This window comes from Petaurus breviceps, unplaced genomic scaffold (genome assembly GCF_028583685.1).
Source record: "Petaurus breviceps papuanus isolate PSGF00001 unplaced genomic scaffold, PetGlider_PUasm1.0 180, whole genome shotgun sequence".
Taxonomy (NCBI): Eukaryota; Metazoa; Chordata; class Mammalia; order Diprotodontia; family Petauridae; genus Petaurus; species Petaurus breviceps.
This window is the reverse complement of record NW_027185782.1, coordinates 2,437,375-2,457,454: the sequence shown is the minus strand read 5'-3', so window position 1 is coordinate 2,457,454 and position 20,080 is coordinate 2,437,375. Positions and strand designations below refer to the sequence as shown.

The following is a 20,080-nucleotide window of genomic DNA, read 5'->3' as shown; positions in this document are numbered from 1 at the left end:
ATAGGACAGACATTTATTTCCCACAAAATAAAATGAACACTCAAAACACAAAACTCATAAGCAATCATCAGCAAATGCATAGAACACTGGTGGAACAACAGAACTAATTAAGCAGCTCACAAGTCCTGGTAAGCCAGCACATCATCCTGGGGGTTCCTTTTGGCAGTCGTATGTGTCTTAGACTTAGAGAAGTCCTGTCGTTGTCGGAACCAGCTCTGGCTGCCTAAGAACTCCTGACCCCGTACATACACAGCCTAACCACCAGGGCTGAAAGTGTGCTTCTCAGGATTGTTCAGACACCTCTACTTAGCAAAAGCAACACAACGAATGCAAAGAGGAAGCCGGGGATATAAGGCCCAGTCTCAGGCTCGCCCAGGCAAGCTCCCTTTGCACCATCACATCTTAGTGGCTGCCACAGCTGCTAATGAGGAAGAAAATCTGGAGAGAAATTCCTCCTCTCCTGCTGAGAAGTCCAAAGGGAATCTGGTGCTGACTGTATCCCAAAAAAGACACAGCCTTGAAAGGTACCAGAAACTATCTCTCATCCCTCAAAGCCCACAAAGTGAGTGAGCATCCTTTCTCTAATCCTCTTTGACTGACACAGCTCTCTCACTTCCCCCGGACCCACCTTCATCACAAAGACCCAGGGACCAATTAGGAGCCACTCATGGCACTTGTCCTTTAGCAAGGGGACCAAAGCATGTGTGGCCTACTGCAAGGGGCCAGGCATAGACCCATTCTTACACACGATCCATGGAATGGATCAGCAAAATAGGCAGTACTCAATTGAGAGGGGGTGTGTGTGTGTGTGTGTGTGTGTGTGTGTGTGTGTGTGTGTGTGTGTGTGCGCGCGCGTGTGTGTGTGTGTGTGTGTTTTAGAGGGGATGGGGGTGTGAAAGGTGGAAGACTTAAGGAGAGAAGAATTGGAATAGTCACTATGTGGCATGTAATAGAGACTCAATTAGGAAGGAGGAAAAGATATTGTTGGAGTTCACTAAAGGCCCGGTTCAGAGTAGGTAATATAAATGGACCGCGTCATGGGATTGTATAATTTCCTCAAGTTCCATTCTGTAATAAATGAGTAGGAGATGGATGGTGGGAATAGTGGTATAATGGATGTAATCAAATGGTATTGCAGATGAATATAAAAAACTCAAAGAAGTCTGGGAAGGAAGAAATGCATGAAGTGGTGTAGAACGAAAAAGGCAGCGAAGAGATACATGAACACACTCACTACTAGAAGCAACAGCAGCAGCAACAAAAGCCAAGCTTTTGGGGCTACCTTGTCAATATAGAAAGTGCAAAATGATTGCACTTATAAACTTATACTTGTTATTTATCGGTTGTTTAAACATTTCAACTCACTTTTTTCCAGTTTTGTCTAGTTTTCATTCTATTAATCTTGTCTGTACTCTTTACCATTCATGTATCTGAATATTATATTGGTCAATAAAAATGGAAGCATTTATTTTAAAAAATATGTATTACATTATATGTTGTTACATAATATAATAAAATACATATTATAAGTAATATAATCAAATATAAATATATCTCAAAATTTTAAATATATGTATTTTAGGGGAAAAAACCTTCCTCATTCAAGTTTCCTCTCCAAGATGCCTTCTTCTCAAACTATAATTCATCCTGCTCTTACTGTGCCTATTTTTGTCTTTGAATATGGAGAGATAGATGGACAGAGAAAAAGGTGGACAGATCCCTCTGATAATTAATCAACAGCTATTTAGGAGAGCATTTCCTTGCCTCCTCTTCATGATCTTCCATCCTCATCCCCGCCCATGTCCCAATCCAATTTTGCCCTGCCCTTCCCTTCCACTATGCCCTCTGGAATTCCTGTTACAGAGCAAACAAACTCTTCATCCTGGACCTCTTTCTCTCATACCTCTTCCACTGTCTCCACACAGAGATCTGGTTCTCCTCTGCTGATATTGCATTCCCAGCTATCTTCTCCATCACTGGCTGTGGTTTTTCTCATACCTTTTATTCTACTCCCTTCCCCCACACTCAGCTAGGTGGTACAATGAAACCCCACTGTGCATGGGGTCAGGAAGACCTGAGTTCAAATCTGACCTCAGATACTTCCTAGCTGTGGTGACCCTGGACAAGTCACTTAACCCTGTTTGCCTCACTTTCCTCATCTGTAAAATGAGTTGGAGAAGGAAATGGCCAACCTCTCAAGGATCTGCAAATGGGGTCACAAAGAGTGGGACAGGACTGAAGCAAGGGAACATAGCATTTGTAAAGGAATGGAAGACAGTAAGAGCTTAAAAAATGCTTGTTTCTCTCCCTCCCCAGCCCAGCACAACCTCCCCTCCCCCCACTGGCTACTTCCTGTCACTTCTATGCTCTCTTTTGCCCCTACTTTTCTATCTTTTCTTTTTTGAGGTCCACACAGTCAAAATGTCCCACTTAATCAACATCATGGTCACTGTAGTATACTTTCTTTCTCTGAGAGTTCAGGACCTACATCACGGTCTTCCTCTCTCCTTAAGATCCTGACCCTACGCTAGGTGACTATGACAATTGTGTTGATGCGCCTTCAAACCCCCTGACGTTGTTCCTAAGGTTCTTCTTCACTCCAGCTTAGCCACAAATAGAGATAGTCACATACCCAAACTTTTCATTACTCCTAAGTGTTCCATTTTCCTAGTGAGAACTCTGACGTTCTCCTCCCTGCCCAAACTCCTCTCTCTCCTTACGCTTCGCCCCTCCCAGGCCTCTCCTTCGTCCCCACTGAGACCTCCACTCCTTCCACCCCTTAGTACTTTCATGGGCCATTACCCTTGCTCTGACTTCACTTTTCCCCTTCTTCAAACTCAACTCAATAGTCATTCAACCCCCTACACTCTCTTCTACTCTTGAAATCCTTGCCCCCTTGTCCTGTTGCTGCTCTTCTGTCCCCAAATCTCAGTCGTGGGTTATCCCCACCATCTGCTTCCTCTGTTCCTACTTACTAGCTGATGAACAAACCTGGACCACGCGAACTAGGTGCAATACAAATTTATGTCATCTGACCTCAATTGGGCCCTCACTGCAGCAAGGCAAATTATTCCTTATCTTGCTCCTGCAGACCTTTCCTCCTAGATACTATTTTCTCAGTGGTTTCATGAGACTATTCTCCTAGTTAATTTCTACCCATCTGACTTCTTCTCAGCGCTCTTTTGTTGACTTATCATTCCTATTTGCACATTCTAAATGTGAGTAATCCTCAAGGTTCTATACTAGGCCTTCTTCTCTTTTCCCTTTATACCAGAAATTCTTAATCTGAGGCCTGTGAACTCACATGGGAAAAAAATGACCTTTTTATTTCTATTAGCCTCTAAGAGACTTTCCTTCAATTATGAATTTTATTTCATTTCATTTCATGATGAAATATTTTAATTAAAACTCTGAGAACAGAAGAAATGACTATGATGAAATATTTTAATTAATGTTTAACTTAAAAAAATTAAATTCTCTTCTTTCTTACATCCCTTCTCTCACTCATTGAGAAGGCAAGTGATATAATAACCTTCATGCATATGAAGTCATTCAAAAGATGTTTCCATATTAGCCATGTTTCTGGAAAAAAAAAAGTCAAGAAAAATAAAGTAAAAAAAGAATGCTTCAATTTATAGTCAGGGTCCATCAGTTCTTTCTCTGGAGATGGATAGCATATTTTCATCATGAATCCTTTGGATCAATTATGAATTTTTAAAAAGTATTCTGAGGAGTCCATAGACTTCACCAAACTGCCAGAGGGGTCCATGACACAAAAAAAGGTTAAGAACTTCTGTTCTATTCTCTCTCTCTTTAAGAACTATCATTTCTATGCAGATCTATATATTCAGTTCTAGTCTCTCACCTGAGTTTCAGTCCTCTGTCACCTACTGTCTACTGGAGATTTCAAATTGGATTTTCCAGAGATATCTTAAATTCAACATGTTTAAAACTGAACTCATTCTCTTTCTCCCTAAATCTTCCATTCTTCCAAATGTCCCTATTTGGGTGGAAGGCACCATCATACTTCCAGTTCTTGAGTTCCTAATCTAGGTATCATCCTCAACTTCTCATGCTTCCTCATCCTGAATCTTTCCATTTCTACCTTCACAACATTCTTCTTATCCGATCCCTTCTCTCTATTCCCACACCTACCACCTCAGTCCAGGCCTTCCCTTGAGTAGTTTATTACAATCTGACTGGTCCCTGTGACCCAAATCTCTTCTCCATTCCAACACACATCGCTGCCAATCAATTCCAATGGCTTTATGCCTCTAGGAGCAGTTCCTCTGTCTGGACTTTTTTAAATTTTCTTTTTGGAGTGGGTGAAGGCAGGGCAATTGGGGTTAAGTGACTTGCCCAAGGTCATACAGCTAATGTTAAGTGTCTGAGGCTGGATTTGAACTCAGGTTCTCCTGACTCCAGGGCCAGTGCTCTGTTCACTGTGCCACCTAGCCTCCTCCTCTGTCTGGACTTTTACAGCTCTGAACAACTTGATCCAAACCCATCTTTCCAGTCTCCTTGGATATTACTTTCTTTCCCAAATTCTGTGATCCAGTTAAACCAATCTCTCTGTTCTCAGAGTTTTTCTTTAAGGAATTTAAAATCCACTTCTCTCAGGACCTTATTTGTAAAATGAAGAGATTTGTATTAGAAGGTCTTCTAGCCCTGACAACCTATATCTTTTCAGGTCCCTTTCAGTCAGAGAAGTCCACATTAGGCAGTTATATGGTGCAGTGGGTAGCCTTGGACCTGAACTTCCCAAGACCTGAGTTCATATCTAGCCTCAGATACTTACTTAGCTGTGTGACCCTGGGCAAGTCACTTAACCCTGTTTGCCTCAGTTTCCTCATCTGTAAAATGAACTGGAGAAGGAAATGACAAGCCACTCTAGTATCTCTTCCAAGAAAAACCCAAAGTCCAAAACAACTGAACAACAATATTATTATTACTACAGGATTATGTTTTAATGTTCCTCAAAGCACTGACATTCTATGCTATAAAGAACTGCAAGTTCTATAAGCCCAGCAGGGAAAGTTAAGATATGTACATAAAGAACTACATTATGAGGTAGGGTGTTAGGATGTGTGCATAAGAGGTGTCCAAAGTATTATAGGGACTCAGAAGAAGAGAAAACCCTATGAGGCTTTTTGGTGAGATAAGAGTAGGGGATCAGGGAAGACTTCCTAGAAGAGGAGGGCATGTGATCTGGCTGGTGAAATATCAGCAAGATTCATACAGGCTGACACTGATGGGGGCTTTGGGGGTGGGGGGTGGTAATTCTCCAGCAATGGTCAACAGGTGTCTGGAGAGAGTGGGAAGGGCTCAGCCCCTGGAAGTTGGAGGTAGGGAGAGCTGGGTTTCAGGGTGCCAAGGCTATGGTATGGAAGGGAAGCATTCTTCGCAAATAGGGGAAAGGTCATAGCAGACCTGAGGAGCTAGACTTTGAGCTTTGCCCACTCTGGACTGGAAAAGCACAAAACATTTAGATAACGGTCACCCCGCCTCCTCTAAACACACCTGGGAGGAGGGGCAGATTTGTCTGATTGGTCCTTTCTCCAGCCACTCACCCCAATCCTCCCACTCCTACCAATTGGTCCCAAGGGGTGGGATTTCAGCTCTTTCTTGGTATTTTTTTTAGCCCTTGCTAGAGTGGAAATGTTGTCAAAGTTGAGCCAGCTGGCATTTGGCAAGCATTTTAGGGGAGGGATTCAATGCCTGGTGAATCAGGGATTTGTGATCCAAAATTGCCCCCAGGGTGGGGAAAGGAAGAAGAAACCTGTCCTGAACATCCCCTCCTGAATGGGGACTTAGCCTCAGAAAAGGTGAGGAGGGGTGGGAGACGCAAGGGACTGGGGGAGTGGGAGCACTTGAAAATCACAACCTCTCCAGGCCTTGGTTTTCACATCTGTACAAGGCAGGTAGACTACATCATCTCTTAGAATCCTTCAGGCTTTAGAGATAGTAATCTAAATTTAGATGGGAGCTCTTTGGAATTTAGGGCCAGGAAGTAGCTGTCATAGTACAGAAGGCAGCATGGAGGAAGGGGTGTTGGGTCAGTGTTAGAGCTGGGAAGGAACTTAGGATACCAAAAATATTGGAGTTGGGAGGAACCTTGGAACAAAGGATATCAGAGCTGGTAGGGGGTTTGAAGATCTCCTATACCAACCTCCTACTCATTTTATAGTTGGGGAAACTCAAGTTCAGTGACTTGCCCAAAGTTGGATGAGTGAGTTTCTGGCAAGGGTGAAAACAGAACGAATGTCTGTCCATTCTTCCCCTATGCCATGCCCTCCCTGGCTACCTGCTTGCTCAATCTCTTATTCACTATGGCTAAAGTCCCTCCCTGGGAGCTCAGGACATATGAGTAGGCGCCCACAACACTTGGCAAAGTATGCAGCCAGGCTTGTGGAAAAGGCCAAGGGGCACCTACCTACACTGCCTTCATTCAGCAGGGAGACAGACAGACAGACAGACAGATGGAACAGAGTGAATCGGCACTGATAGTTCTCTAGCCTCCCATATACATGATCTCCTAACTGCTTGTGAGAAAGGTACTACAGGTATTAGCATCCTTATTTTACAAAAGGATCACACAGTTTACTAGGCATCAGAAGTGGGATTTGAACACAGACCTTCCTGGCTCTAAGTCCTGCACTCTGTTCAAACTCCCTATCTCTAATACGGTGACTGGAGCTCAGGTTGGCAGTGGAGGCAAAGGGTTCTCTGTGCTGTGGGTCCCAATCACGTCTCTGAGGAGAGCTGGGTCTGGTGCAGTACTCTGAGGGGAGGGCAGGGGGAGGTACATTAATGCCCTTCTCCCTCTTAGTTCCAGATGGCGTCTTCCTGCCCCATGGGGTCTGCTGACAGCCTGGAACTTCTGGACCTTCTCTTTGACCCACAGGATGGGGTCTTGTGGCTCATGGAGCTGGGAGACTCTGACTGTGCCCATGCTGAGGACCAAGTGAGTTCCTTGGAAGGAAGATCTCCTCCCCAGCTGAATCAGCAGAGAGCCAGATCTCCTGACTCCTAAACATAGGATTATACATTGATCTAGAACTAAAACTATTTTGAAAGGTTCTTCTCACTGTCCTGCCCAAGCCCCTCAGAAATTGTTTCATTCCTGGCCACAGTGCTAGGAGGGGGAAGTGGAGTTTCTGTTTTTCACCCTCCCAGCTCCAAGCCTTCTTTACTTATGTTTTCCTTCTTCTTTGGTCCCCAGCAGACCCAGCCAGCTCCAGAACAAGACAAGTTCCTTAGCTCCATTTTAGGATGTGGGGACTCTATCCCCAGCTCCCCACTCTGGTCACCAGCTGCCAGTGACAGTGGGATCTCTGAGGACCTGCCCTCTGACCCGCAGGACAGCCCACAGTGCTTTCAGGCTGGGACCAGCCCAGATGGCCACCAAAAGGCTTCTCAACCTTCCTACTGTCATGCTGGCCCCTGCCCTGGCCCCCCTGGGCCTGAAGGGCCCAGAGCTCCAGTGCTAGAATCGTCTGTGTCCATAGATCTGGGTGAGTGCTGGCATCGATCTAGGCCCTTTATCCTACCTTATCAGAGTATCCCCCTGCCTGGGATGTTTCTGACTAGATTAACTGAAAGGGAATGGAGGACCCTGAAATTAAACTCAAGGAAATCCATATCTACTATGGGGTAGGGGGGTGGGGAAGACAAGAAAAGAAGACATTAAAGGAGAAGGAGATTTTGAGTATGTGGAGAGGGAAGGATATTTGGTTAGGAGAGAATGATGGCAGCTTCCGGAGGCCTAGGAACAAAACCACGATGAAGGGGTCCTTCAGTCTTGGTATGGGAAGGGTCCAAGTATCAGAAGGACTTGGGGACAGAGGAAAGGATAAAAGCCCCTGTTTCTCCCCAAATTTGGGAAAGCGGGTTCTGAGAGGAGATCTCTGGGTCTGACCAGGGATGAAGAGAGACTGTAGCAGATAACAGCCCTGAGAGGTCTCTTTTCTTGTCTTATTAACCCCGGTGGGCAGAAATGTGGAGCCCAGAAGGTATCTTCCAGGACAGGCCGGAGCTGACAGGCTCAACTCCATCCTGTACCCTCACAGTCAAGGACCTGCTCCTATCCAGTAATGCAGACATGGTAAACTCCTTCTTCTTGGTGTCCAATTTATATCTGCCAAGTTCTTGCCCTGTGCCCTACTTCTCCCCTACATCCTTTGTCTCCTGGTAACTTCCCACTTAAGACCCCCTCAGTTTCCATCCCTGAATCTTGCTCCCAGATTGGCCTGGTTGTCCTGGCTGCCACCCACAACGATGGTAGCCCTTCAGATGTTCTTGCCTACATATGGGCCTCAATGAATCACAGAAAGTTAGACCTAGAGGGACCTCAGAGATAATGGAAAGAGTTGGAAAAGACGTCAGAGATTAGATGCACCCTCTCATCTGCCAGAGAGGAAGTCAAGGTCCAGAGGAGGGGAGTGAGGAGCCAGCAGCGGAGAAGGACCTTAAGACCAGTGTTTTGTCTACTATGACAAGGCTGCCTCTTGCCAGATGAGCCACCGGAGGCTCAGAGCTGAAGGCAGAGATGGGACTTGAGCAGGGTCTCCTGCCTTCTAGGTCAGGGCTCTATCCACCACTCTCTGCCACTCCTTTTGACCCTGAACCTTCAGCCTCATTGGCATTAACCCCATTTGCTCCCTCCCTCCACCCCCTCCATCTCCCTTGCCAGCCTGGGCTCTGTATAAGTAGCTTTGGGGGATGGTCCTGCTCTCTGACCGTCCTCTCTGGGACTTTGGGTCTGCCTGCAGCAGCAGCAGGGATCTCCAGCTGTGCAGAGGCCAGGTGTTGGGCACATCCAGGAACTGGTGCTGACTGAGGATGAGAAGAAGCTTCTTGCCAAGGAGGGCATCACTCTGCCCACACAGCTGCCCCTCACCAAGGTGAGCCTCCTCCATCATCTGGCTCTCTCTCCCTGAGCCTTCATTCTGGACACTTTTCAGAAGTTCTCCCACCCCCAGGCCCAGGTCCATCTACCCACCATGATTCACCTATCTATACGTAGCCCTTGGAAGTTTCTGAATGGCTCTCCTCACAAGTCTACGAGATACTTGATGTGAACTGCATCGCTCTTACTGTAAACAAGGAGCCTTAGTTAGAGGCCAAGCGACTTAATCAAAGTCACATGGCTAGTAATTGTGTGGCCTGAGACTAAAATCCAGGGCTACCCATTCTCAGTCTAGTGCTCAGTCTATTACATTCATTTTTACCAACATTCCATTACACAGAGGATAACTTTACAGATTCTCTGGATTACCTGCATCTTTTTGAACCCCAGTTCTGATACTTATTGGTCACATGACTCGGAACAGTTTTGTTACTGGTCACAGCCTCATTTCTTTCATCTGTAAAATGGGGACGCACTATGGACCTCAGGGCATTGTAAGGAAAAATCTCTGTAACCTTTGGGGTGGTACAGAAATGTGAGCTATTACCCTCAGTGTTATTTTGGTGTGCTCAGAGGAAAATCAGTGTGACAAGCTATGTCACACTTCAGAGTGAGGTGCTTAGTGTTGCCCCTACTGGGAATAAGGTGGTAAATGGTGGGATTTCAGGTGAGCCTGGGGGAGACAGTCTGGTGGAGAGTCTTCTAGCTGCTCCTCACCACACACCAGTTGTGCTCTCAAACTACCAGAGAGCCAACTGCTCTTTCTAGGCAGGTGGTTAGCTCTTATCTCCTTGGTTATACCCAGCCCTTTGGAGGCCAGGACAACAGGTATGGCAGGTGGGATTCCCAGACACAGCAAATCAACAGACAGAAAACTGGTCTTAGACACAGTTACTCCCAACCAAAGAGATAAAAAAAAATAATTAGAACTGAAATCAAAGGGCTGAAAAACTGGGAGATTCCAGGAGCCTCCTGGTAGGCACAGGGGAGGCAGGAAGGCTGGGATTCTGAGGATCAGGAGGACTTGGGTTGTCAGGACCACAGCCTTCCCCCTTGACTCCTCCATGTTCCATCTGGCAGTATGAAGAACGGGTGCTTAAGAAGATCCGGAGGAAAATAAGAAACAAGCAGTCAGCACAAGAGAGCCGGAAAAAAAAGAAGGAATACATCGATGGGCTGGAACTCTGGTAATGAACTTCCTTGACATCTGCTCTGTGCTAGGAGTAAATCTATTTCTCACAACATCCCTGATGAGAGGGCATGCCAGGGACTGTTGATGAGGAAACTGTGGCCCAGGGAGGGGAAGGGCTTGCCCATGATCATATAACAATGAATGAGTAGCATAGCTACTTGTTCTGGGACTGCAGAATTCATCTACTGCAACCCTTTCATTTGCCAGATAGGGACACTGAGGCCCAGAGAAGGCCAATGATTTATCCAAGGCCACAAAAGCTGTCAGTGGAAGAACCAGGACTAGAACCTAGATCCTCTGACTCATAGTCCTGGGTTTCATTCCACCACAATAGGACCTATCTCCACACTCCCATGACCTTCTGTGATTCACCTTGATTCCCAAGGAAGACTGAGTCATGCAAGACAACAGATCCTTTGGGTTAGGAGCTAGAAAGGAGCGAGAGATAGGAAGATCCACTGAAGGAATTGGGCAGATTTAGGAGGCCACTATCACTTGTCTACTGACCCCCAACTGGTCAGGGTGTGTCGTTCAAGCCTCTTTACTAGGACACTGCTCTCCTTACACCCTCTTCTGGAAATGGCATGGGTTTAATTATATCTGTTCAGATGACTCCCAAATCTACAGACTGAGGGATTGAGCCCTAATCCAGTCCCACTGGATACATCCCACAGACATCCCTACCTGTTCGTTCCATGGGCATCTAAAACCGATTTCCTTGTCTCCCTTCCATATTTCCTCTCAGTTGCTACATCTAGTTGTTTCTATCTCCACCTCCTGCCTCCATCCCCTTCTCTCTACTCACAGGGTCAGTCACCATTTTGCTCTCATTACCTGGAATCTGACCAATTGAAATGGTCTCCTAACTGGTCTCCTCATCTCAAATGTCTTGACTCTACCCTCCATGTTGCTGTCAAAGTGATTTTCCTAAAGCACAGCTCTGACTGTATTACTTCACTGCTCAAAAAACTCACATGGCTTCTGGCTCTCTCTAGAAGCAAATACAAACCCCTCCTCATGGCCTGGCCCCTTCCTCTTTTCCAGTCTTACATTTTACTCCTCTCCATGGACTTTAACCTCACCATGTTAACAGAAGCTTCAGTGTCTCCTCATTGCCATGAGGATAAAATACAAACCTTTCAGTGTGACATCTAAAGCCTTTATCAGCCGTCTCCAACCTCCCTTTACGACTTATTTCACATTATTCTTTTTCATACATCCCCATCCCTAACCCACTGACCTGTTTGTTGTCTCTCAAACTCGGTATTCTTCTGCCCCAATTCATGCTTTCCATTGGCTCTCCCCTATGCCTAGAAGGCACTCCCTCCTCATGTTTCTCCCCATTAAAATTCTTAGCTTCCTTCAAAGCACAGCTAGGACTCCTATTGCTTGGCACCAAAGTTTAATAGTAGGATCAATAAGTAAATTTGGTTCTCGATGTCCTAGACCATGGGCAAATAATTTCAACTCTCCAAGTCTCAATTTGATCATTCATAAAATGAAGGGGTTGGACTAAATGCTCTTTCAGAGACCTTCCAGTCTCAAAGAAGATGCAATGTCTCAGAAGTAAGGGCTTGCAAGGCTAGAGGACCCATTGGGGCTTTTGTAGAGGGACTCCTGTTGCAGTGTGGGCCCAATAGCTGCCCTCACAGGGTGTGAAAGTGAGGGTGGGAAAGATAGCGTCTTTCTCCAGGTCTCATTACCTGGCATGTGAGCTGAACTGTCTTGGGCTTGCCCATCCATGGGTTGGGGCTGAGTGACATCCTCCACTCCCTATTCTTGTAGCATGTCGAAGTGCACAGCCCAGAACCAGGAGCTCCAGAGGAAGGTCTTGCACTTGGAGAAACAAAACCTGTAAGTTTGAACACCTTCCCCCAATACCATCAGGTGCAGGGAGGGAAAGTGGGGTTGGCCCAGTCCAGTAAGAGGCCCCAAAAGAGCAAGGTCTTTCACAGCCCCTACTCTGGTCCCAATTTCATTTTATAATCACATTTTCCCCTGTTTTCTAGTCCCCCATCCCCTTTGCCCCAGGCAGTTCAGACTCCTACTGGCATCCACCAAACTCATTCCTGTCTCCTCTCCCCAGGAATGCCCTCCTTTCCTCATTCCTCAAGGTTCAGCTCAAGTCCCATTTTCTTCAGAAAGTCTTCCCAGATCCCCCTGCCCCAAATCTCTTCTCTGATCTGCCCTTCATTTGGCACTGGGTACACCCAACCATGATGTCTGGAATTCTTTTCTTTTATTTCTTTTAAACTTTTGGTGTATTTGTGTCTTGTCTCACCACCTAGATTGTAAGATCTTTGAGGGTCAGACCTGGGTTGGCTCCTATAACACACATCTGGGAGGAGGGGGGTACTCACTAAAAGATCAGTGAACTAAAGCCTCTCTAGGGCTTCAAATGCAATTCAAAGAGTTGCCTGAGGCCTACTACATGCCCAGGACTGTAGGAGATAAAGGGAATTCAGGGTTGGCTGGAAGCTGGCAGCTAGCCCTGCCACCAAAGAGTTAAGAGTCTAGCTGGAGAGACAAGGCTCATCCAGCAAACACAGTATGTATAACCTCCTGGGTGTCTGCAGTCCCAGGACCAGGCTAGCTGGCCTTAGAAAGGTTCTTCAGCACAAGGTTGGCTTCCAGGTGATAAAATGTTCTAGTCAGGGCAGGGCAGTTCATGGTGACTCATACTCTAATACAAAAGAGCTGTAATCTGTGTCCATGGGAGGAACCCCCACACAAACAGAATCACAGAGCTTCTGATAGCAAAGAAATCTACTATCATGGTTTGGAAGCAAGAACCCTGGAAAGGCAGATTCTGGGTCTAGCTCTGCCACCTCTCTGCCATGTATCCCTTCCCATCTTTGGGCCTTGGTTTCTCTTTCTATAAAGCAGAGGGAGGGGAAGGGTTAGATTTGATTTCTAAGAGCTCTTCAGTCCTAAAAGTCTATGAGGTCAGTTCTGGCCTCAGATACTTAACACCCACACAAAATATAACTGGCCGTGTAACCTTGAGCAAGTTACTTAACCTCAATTGCTTTAAAAAAAAAAAACAAAACAGGACGGATAGGTGGCGCAGAGCGCCGGCCCCGGAGTCAGGAAGTCCTGAGTTCAAATCCAGCCTCAGACACTTAACATAAAAACTAGCCATGTGACCTTGGGCAAGTCACTTAGCCCCAAATCGCCTTCCAAAAAGCAAAAAAAAAAAAAAGTCTATGAGGTATTTTGTGAGAGTCAAACCTTTAAGAGGGACTTTGCCCTTTCCTTATGACATACCAGAAAGGTAGGTAGTACACAGATTTATGCCTTATTTTACACAAAAAGAAACTGAGCCTCAGAGAAAATTATTTGTCCAGGGTCACACAGCTTGAAAGGACTGTAGCCAAGACTTGAATTCAGGTCTTGTGTGTGCAACATCAATGCTCTTTCCATTACATGCCATAGTGCCATGGAATTAAGCCAGGCCCAAAGGAACTCTGCAGACAGAGAGAGAGAGAGACAGACAGACAGACAGACAGACAGAGAGACAGAGAGAGACAGACATAGAGAGACAGAGAGAGCGCTTGGGTGGAGGGAGAGGAAGGTGCCTTGGGAAGATTTCTTGGAGGAAGCAGGGGTTGAACTGAACCGAGCTCTGAAGCATGGGATTGGATTTAAAAAGAGAGGGGAGGGGAGAAATTTGGGAGAGGTGGGAAAGAAGGAAATTGATCAAAGTATAGCAGGCAGAAATGAAAATTGCCTGGACTTGAGAGGCCTAAGGGCCTAAGTCCATGCCTGGCTTCACTAGATTTTCCCTTGTACCCTCTCCTTCTAGATCTCTTATGGAGCAGCTGAGGAAACTCCAGGCCCTCATGGTACAGTCTACCAGCAAATCAGCTCAGACAGGCACCTGTATAGCGGTATGTTCCCTCTCTCCTCCCAAACGGTTTCAGTTGTTAGTTCTTTCTGGGGCCCCTAATCCGAACAGTGGAAATGCCAGAAAGCTGCCCCCTAACTGATGTGCGCCTGAAGAGGCAGAGGAAGAGGATACAGGAGGCAGAGACTTTCTATTTTAGACTTTAGTCCCTGCCCAAAACCAATCCAACAAATATTTGTTAAACTGCCTCCTACGTGTAGGCATTTTGCCAGGTGCTGGGGATACAAAAGCAGAAAGAAAAACCAACCTTGACCTCAAGGCACTTAAATTCTACCTGAAAGGGCAGAAAAGTAATTCCCACAGAACATTACCGGCCAATTTGAGACTCTACAACTCAGGATGAAGATAAGTGGAGGAAAGATCTGGTGAACCACTTCTGGGTTCATAAGCCAGGGATGAGGATCAGATATCATAGAAAACAAAATGTCAGAGCTGGAAGGAACCTTAGAGTATAAAAATGCCAAAGCTTGAAGACATCTTAGAACAGAAGATTTCAGAGCTGGAAAGGACCTGAGACTCCAGAACAAGGACTTCAGGGCCTAGAACAGGTGATGCCAGAGCTGGAAAGGACCTGAGACTCCAGAACAAGGACTTCAGGGCCTAGAACAGGTGATGCCAGAGCTGGAAAGGACCTGAAACTCCAGAAAAAGGACTTTCAGGTCTAGAAAAGGTAATGCCAGAGCTAGAAGGGACCTGAGAAGTCCAGAACAAGGACTTCAGGGTCTAGAACAGGTAATGCCAGAGCTGGAAGGGACCTGAAACTCCAGAAAAAGGACTTCAGGGTCTAGAAAAGGTAATGCCAGAGCTGGAAGGGACCCAATACTCCAGAACAAAGACTTCAGGGTCTAGAACAGGTAATGCCAAAGATAGAAAGGACTTTAAAAGACAGAATGTCAAAACTGAGACCTTAGAGGTCATCAGTTCAACTCAACAAGCATTTATGGATGCCTTGAATGTGCCAGGTAAACATAATATTAGGCACTGGAAACACAAAGAAAAAATGAACCATCCACCTTCGAGGGGGCAAAGTGGATGAAGTGTTGGACAAGGAGTCAAGACTACCTGAGTTTAGATCCTTCTTCGAGCTGTGTGACCTTGGGAAAGTCACTTAACTTCTGTCTGCCTCAGCTTCTTCATCTGTAAAATGAGGATCATAATAACCCTTAACTTATAAGGTGGTTGTTAGGATCAGCTGAGATAACAGGTAAATTGCTTTGTGCTCCCAAAAGTGCTGTACAAATGCTAGCTATTATTATTGCTTTGAAGGAGCCCATAATTTACTGGGATCTTGAGACACAGAAATGTCAGCTCTGGGGAGACCACAGGACATCAGGACTGGACGGGTCCTTAGAGCATAAAATAGAACAGTGCCTTGCTCATGGAAAGTAGTGAACAAATGCTTATTGGATTGAATTTAATGTAGTCAGAGCTGGAAGGGACCTTAGAACTCATCTAGCTGTCATGTTGAGGAGGAGGAGACAGGCCCAGATATGTGGCCTTACTTGCCCAAGGTCACTGACGGTACTGACGTCAGAGAGCTAACGAGTGTCTTGACTCCAAATCCAGAGCTCTTTCCACTGCATGGACTAGAGATGGAGTTAGAGACCAGGAACTGGGGAAGGGACTTAGATGGTGGAGATGGCCTCCACCATCAGCCCTGCCTGCCATCGTCATCACCCAGACATCCTCAGTGGGGGGAGGGCTGGGGGAGCCGTGCTGCCTGTGACCCTTGTTCTTTCCACCCCAGGTCCTGCTGCTGTCCTTTGCCCTAATCATCTTCCCTTCTATTAGTCCCTTTGCTCCCAACAAGATGGAGGCACCTGGAGACTTTATGCCAGTCAGAGGTAGGCCCTACCCTGTTCCTTATGGAGTTCCCAGCGGATCTCCCTCCCTTTGAGCACTTGGGGCCTGTCTCCAACATGATCCTACTGAGGGGGAAGATTGGGAGGCGCCAATTGGGGCTAAAGGACTACATATATTTAAAACTACACAGATTGTATTTAGAATTAGAAATGATTTTAAGAGATCATCTAGTTCAGCTCTCATTTGACAGATAAACAAACTAAGAGATTAGATGACTTTCCTAATAGGAGGGGAAGGGAAAGGGAATAAGCATTTATAGAGTACCTACTATGCACCAGGCTCTGCGCTAAGTACTTTATAAATGCTATCTCATTTGATCCTCACAACCATCCTGAGAGGTAGTCGCTGTTATTATTCCCATTTTACAGTCAAGGAACTGGGGTTAAGTGACTTGTCCAAGGTCACACAACTAGAAAGTGTCTGAGGCTAGATTTTTATTCAGGTCTTCCTGACTTTCAAATCCAACATTCTCTCTACTGTGCCACCTAGCTAAATTATTATTATTATTTTTTAAAGCAATTGGGGTTAAGTAAGTTGCTCAAGGTTACATGGCCAGGTGTTTCTGGGTGGGTGCTAAGTGTCTGAGCCTGGATTCGATCCCCAGGTCATCCCGACACTGGGGCCGGTGCTCTTACTCGCTGTGCTACCTGGCCGCCCTACCTAGATAAATTATTAAAAACTAAAAGTATTAGGAAAAACATTAAAAGCTTTTATCTCCATAGAGTTTAATGTGTGTCAAGTATGTTGCAAAATCTCACAGCAATTCTGGGAGGAGTATTAGTTCCATTTTACAGATAAGGAAACTGATAGTCATCAAGGTTAAGTGACTTGCTCAAGGAGAGAACAGGATTCCAAAACTGAGATATCCTGACTCGAGTTCCAGTGATCTTTCCACTACCCTCAAGTTACCCAAGCAGGAACTAAGGAGACTTGGGTGGTTGACATTTATGCTGAGGTCCTTCAGTCCAAAGCCAATGGCCTTTCCCCTCCTGTTAATTTCAATGCAACAAGATCTATGAGCTCATCAAAGCAGGTACATGCTCCACCAATATGTACCGTATGTGCCTCTCTACACCTTTGGCCAAAAAATCTGCAGCTGGTAGCCTACCCTAGGGTTGCGAGCCTCTCCCCACCTGGCAGTGCTGGCCTTTTGATGTCACATTGGTAACCGAACCCTTGCTAGTCTGATGGCACCTGCCAAAGCTTGCCTTTCTTGTCCTAATTTTTGAGACTCTGGGTCACCTCCACTCCTCAGTAAGGTATTGTAATGGAAGACTAATACTCCATACAGAGAGATTCCTACTGATGAAATCACAGGTATAAACCAAAAGAACAAAAACAAGGAACAATACACATTTATACCACCTAACACTTTTCCTCAGCCCTCCACCAGGCAGGAAGTACGAGTTTTATCAGCCTTGTGTTGCAAATGAATATAAAGATTCATAGCAGAGCCAGGATGGGCATCTAGGGCTTTCACTGGATCCTCTGGGGTCTCGGGGACTGAGCAGCTTCCCCTCCCTGTATCTCACCTCCTCCAACTCTTCCCCCTTGCCCTCTCTCTCCTCCACCCAGTATTCTCCAGGTCACTGAACACTGATGCCGCCTCCCGGGTGTTCCATGCTCCAGTCCCAGGTGGGGAGGAGCTAGGTCCCCGAGCCCCTAGCCACTGGAGTCAGCATCCCCAGGAGGCTAGCAGTCCGGGTCCCCTGTCTGACGCTGCCACGCCGGGCAACGGCACACCAGCTGAGACACCAGAGCCTACGTCAGTGGCTCTATTGGCTAGGATGGAGCCTGGCCACACCAAGGCTGGAGGATTGCTGGAGGCTGAGGAAGAGCTCTGAGAGACCCACCCCCGTCCCGAGAGGCCCTGCTCCACCTAGAGAGGCTAGGCAGTACTATTCCTACAGTGTTGTGGGGGAGTTTTACCAGCTCCCTCAGCTTTAAGTGGAGTGGTCCAACATGGGGCGGGTCCCTGCTCTTCTCCAGAAATTATGCTACACCCTACCACCCTGGGCTGGACCCAGGCCAAATGAGTAGTTGGTCACACCCTAGCACCTTCACCCCTCCTCATTTTTGACTGAGAAGCTACTAGACAAAGACTGAAACATACACAGACTTGCACAGGATATAAAAAATGAAAAGTGCCTTAAAGATCAATTCAGCTCCCCTGATTCTGTCTGTGAGAAAACATGGCCAGAGGTGGGGCAGAAACTTGCTTAAGGTCATCCAGAGAGTCTGGGACCTGGCCAGGACCAGAACCAGGTCTCCTGAGTCCCAGTCCAGGGCTCCTTTATACAGACATATATTGCTATGAACAATATATCCCCAAGAACAAACCTGTCTGCATGACAGGGCTAAGGTACATGTCCCAGCATCCCAGAGAAAGCTAATTCCACAGCTCCCAGAAGTGAATAGGGGTAAATCTTGGATCTTGGAGGCTACCTTCATCTCCCAAGCTCTTCCCTTTAGGGGATTCCATAGGCTCTATTCCTGCAGTCTTAGGAATGCCTTCCCTCCTTTCCCAATTCCCTGGAGGAAGGATTTTGTAAGATGAAGTGACCCCTTAATAAAGTATTTTGGCAGAAAGTGGCTGGAACATTTCTAGGTGTGAGGGGGAGTGGGTAGCATGGTACATGAACTGTAGGATGGGATTTCAAGCCAAGGATGTTACTGGGAGAGAGTTGTCCTCTGGATCTGAGGCAGACTCTCTTTTTCCTCAAACCAGCAAGGCTTGCTTGACTATGGCAACACCTACTCTCTCTGGACTGGGTCTGGCCATCTTGGCAGGTTCTTTCTCTCCTCCTGTGTGACCCAGTCCCCTTACCCGCCCCACAGGCAACCCAAACCAAGGCCTCCCCTGACGCTGTGTGGAGAGGAGACTGCAAGAGTTCCAGACTGAGAGTACCCATGTAGAGAGTATTTCAGGACCTTGGAGAGCAGCACTGTTCTCCAAGCACCAGCTTTGCAATCGGGTTCTATTCTATGATATTGGAAGCTTAAGGCTTGTCTGCTCTGAGTCTCAAATTTTAAATCGACAACCTGGAGAGATTGGATTACTTTCCCCATATCACACATCATGTTTGTGACTAAAGGACAGATAAGCTGTGACCAGATCTAAATCCTGTGGTCCTAAGTGGTTGTAGGTGGGGAAAGAGTAGGCCTGCCAGTTCAAGAGGAAGAAGGATCTCCCAGGTTCCTTCATTTTGGAGGAGAAAAAGAGGTCCAAAGACATTAACAGTCTTTCCCAAGGTCATAGAGCCTGAATGTGGGGTAATAGATAGAAATACCCTATCTCTAGACCAGTGCTGTTCACACCACAGCCCAGGGGCTCCAGTCTCTCCCTCCTCCGATCCAAACCTCCTCCCCTTTCTTGCTGGGGTAACACTGGAGCCACAGAGCCATGGGAAAGAGAATTCCAGAGGGCCAAATGTCCTCTGCCCGGTCCCTAGCCAGGGCAGTATGCTTGACCAAGGCTTGAGGGCCTCAATGTAGACTCCTGAAGCATCATTTCCCTATCAGGTATTTAGGCTTCCTCATTGCTGTGAAAAATCTGGAGGATTGGAGGGAGAAGGTGAGGAGGGGAAAGAGACAACAAACAGAATAAAGGCAGAAGATACTAAGAGCTTTCTGGAAGAGACCCTGTGATTCACAATATATGAACAGCTGGAATAGACCACATGCGGTCACATGATAACATTTAGTCCAACCCCATCATTTCATGGGTAAGGAAATTGAAGCCACGAGAGGGGCAATGACTTTTCCAAAGCAATACAAGTAGTAAGTGACACAGGCAGGATTTTAACCTGGGCCCTGTGGCTACAGATTCAGAACTCCTTTAACATGTTCCATGGAAGGGGCGGGGGGGGGGGGCGCTACCATTCATATAGCGAAGTCAGTTCATGGCCTGCACCCTCCCCAGGACTGGCCTTCCTGATGTTTCTCACACCCACGACTCTCACCTCAGGGCCTTTACACAGGCTGGCTGTCCCTCCTGCCTGGAATGCACTCCCTCCTCACTGCCACCTTAGAATCCCTTCTTTCCTTCAAAACTCAGCTCAAGCACCAAAGAGTGAATGTGTGTGTGTGTGTGTGTGTGTGTGTGTGTGAGAGAGAGAGAGACAGACAGACAGAGACAGAGAGACAGACAGAGACAGAGAGAAAAAGAGAGAGAGAGAGAGAGAGAGAGAGAGAGAGAGAGAGAGAGAGA

The 20,080-nt window shown here is 46.6% G+C and overlaps 1 protein-coding gene across 1 annotated transcript; it reads left to right on the top strand.

Moving 5' to 3' along the window:
* Positions 1–327: 327 nt before the first annotated feature.
* Positions 328–18,089, top strand: CREB3L3 (cAMP responsive element binding protein 3 like 3). Its single transcript, XM_069086693.1, is given in 13 exon segments — positions 328–495; positions 5,619–5,666; positions 5,668–5,760; positions 5,763–5,825; positions 6,830–6,964; positions 7,223–7,514; positions 7,995–8,104; positions 8,772–8,903; positions 9,989–10,095; positions 11,886–11,954; positions 13,906–13,990; positions 15,755–15,851; positions 17,446–18,089. Coding segments are annotated over 13 exon segments (1,668 nt in total). The 3' UTR covers positions 17,715–18,089.
* The last annotated feature ends 1,991 nt before the right edge of the window (positions 18,090–20,080 follow it).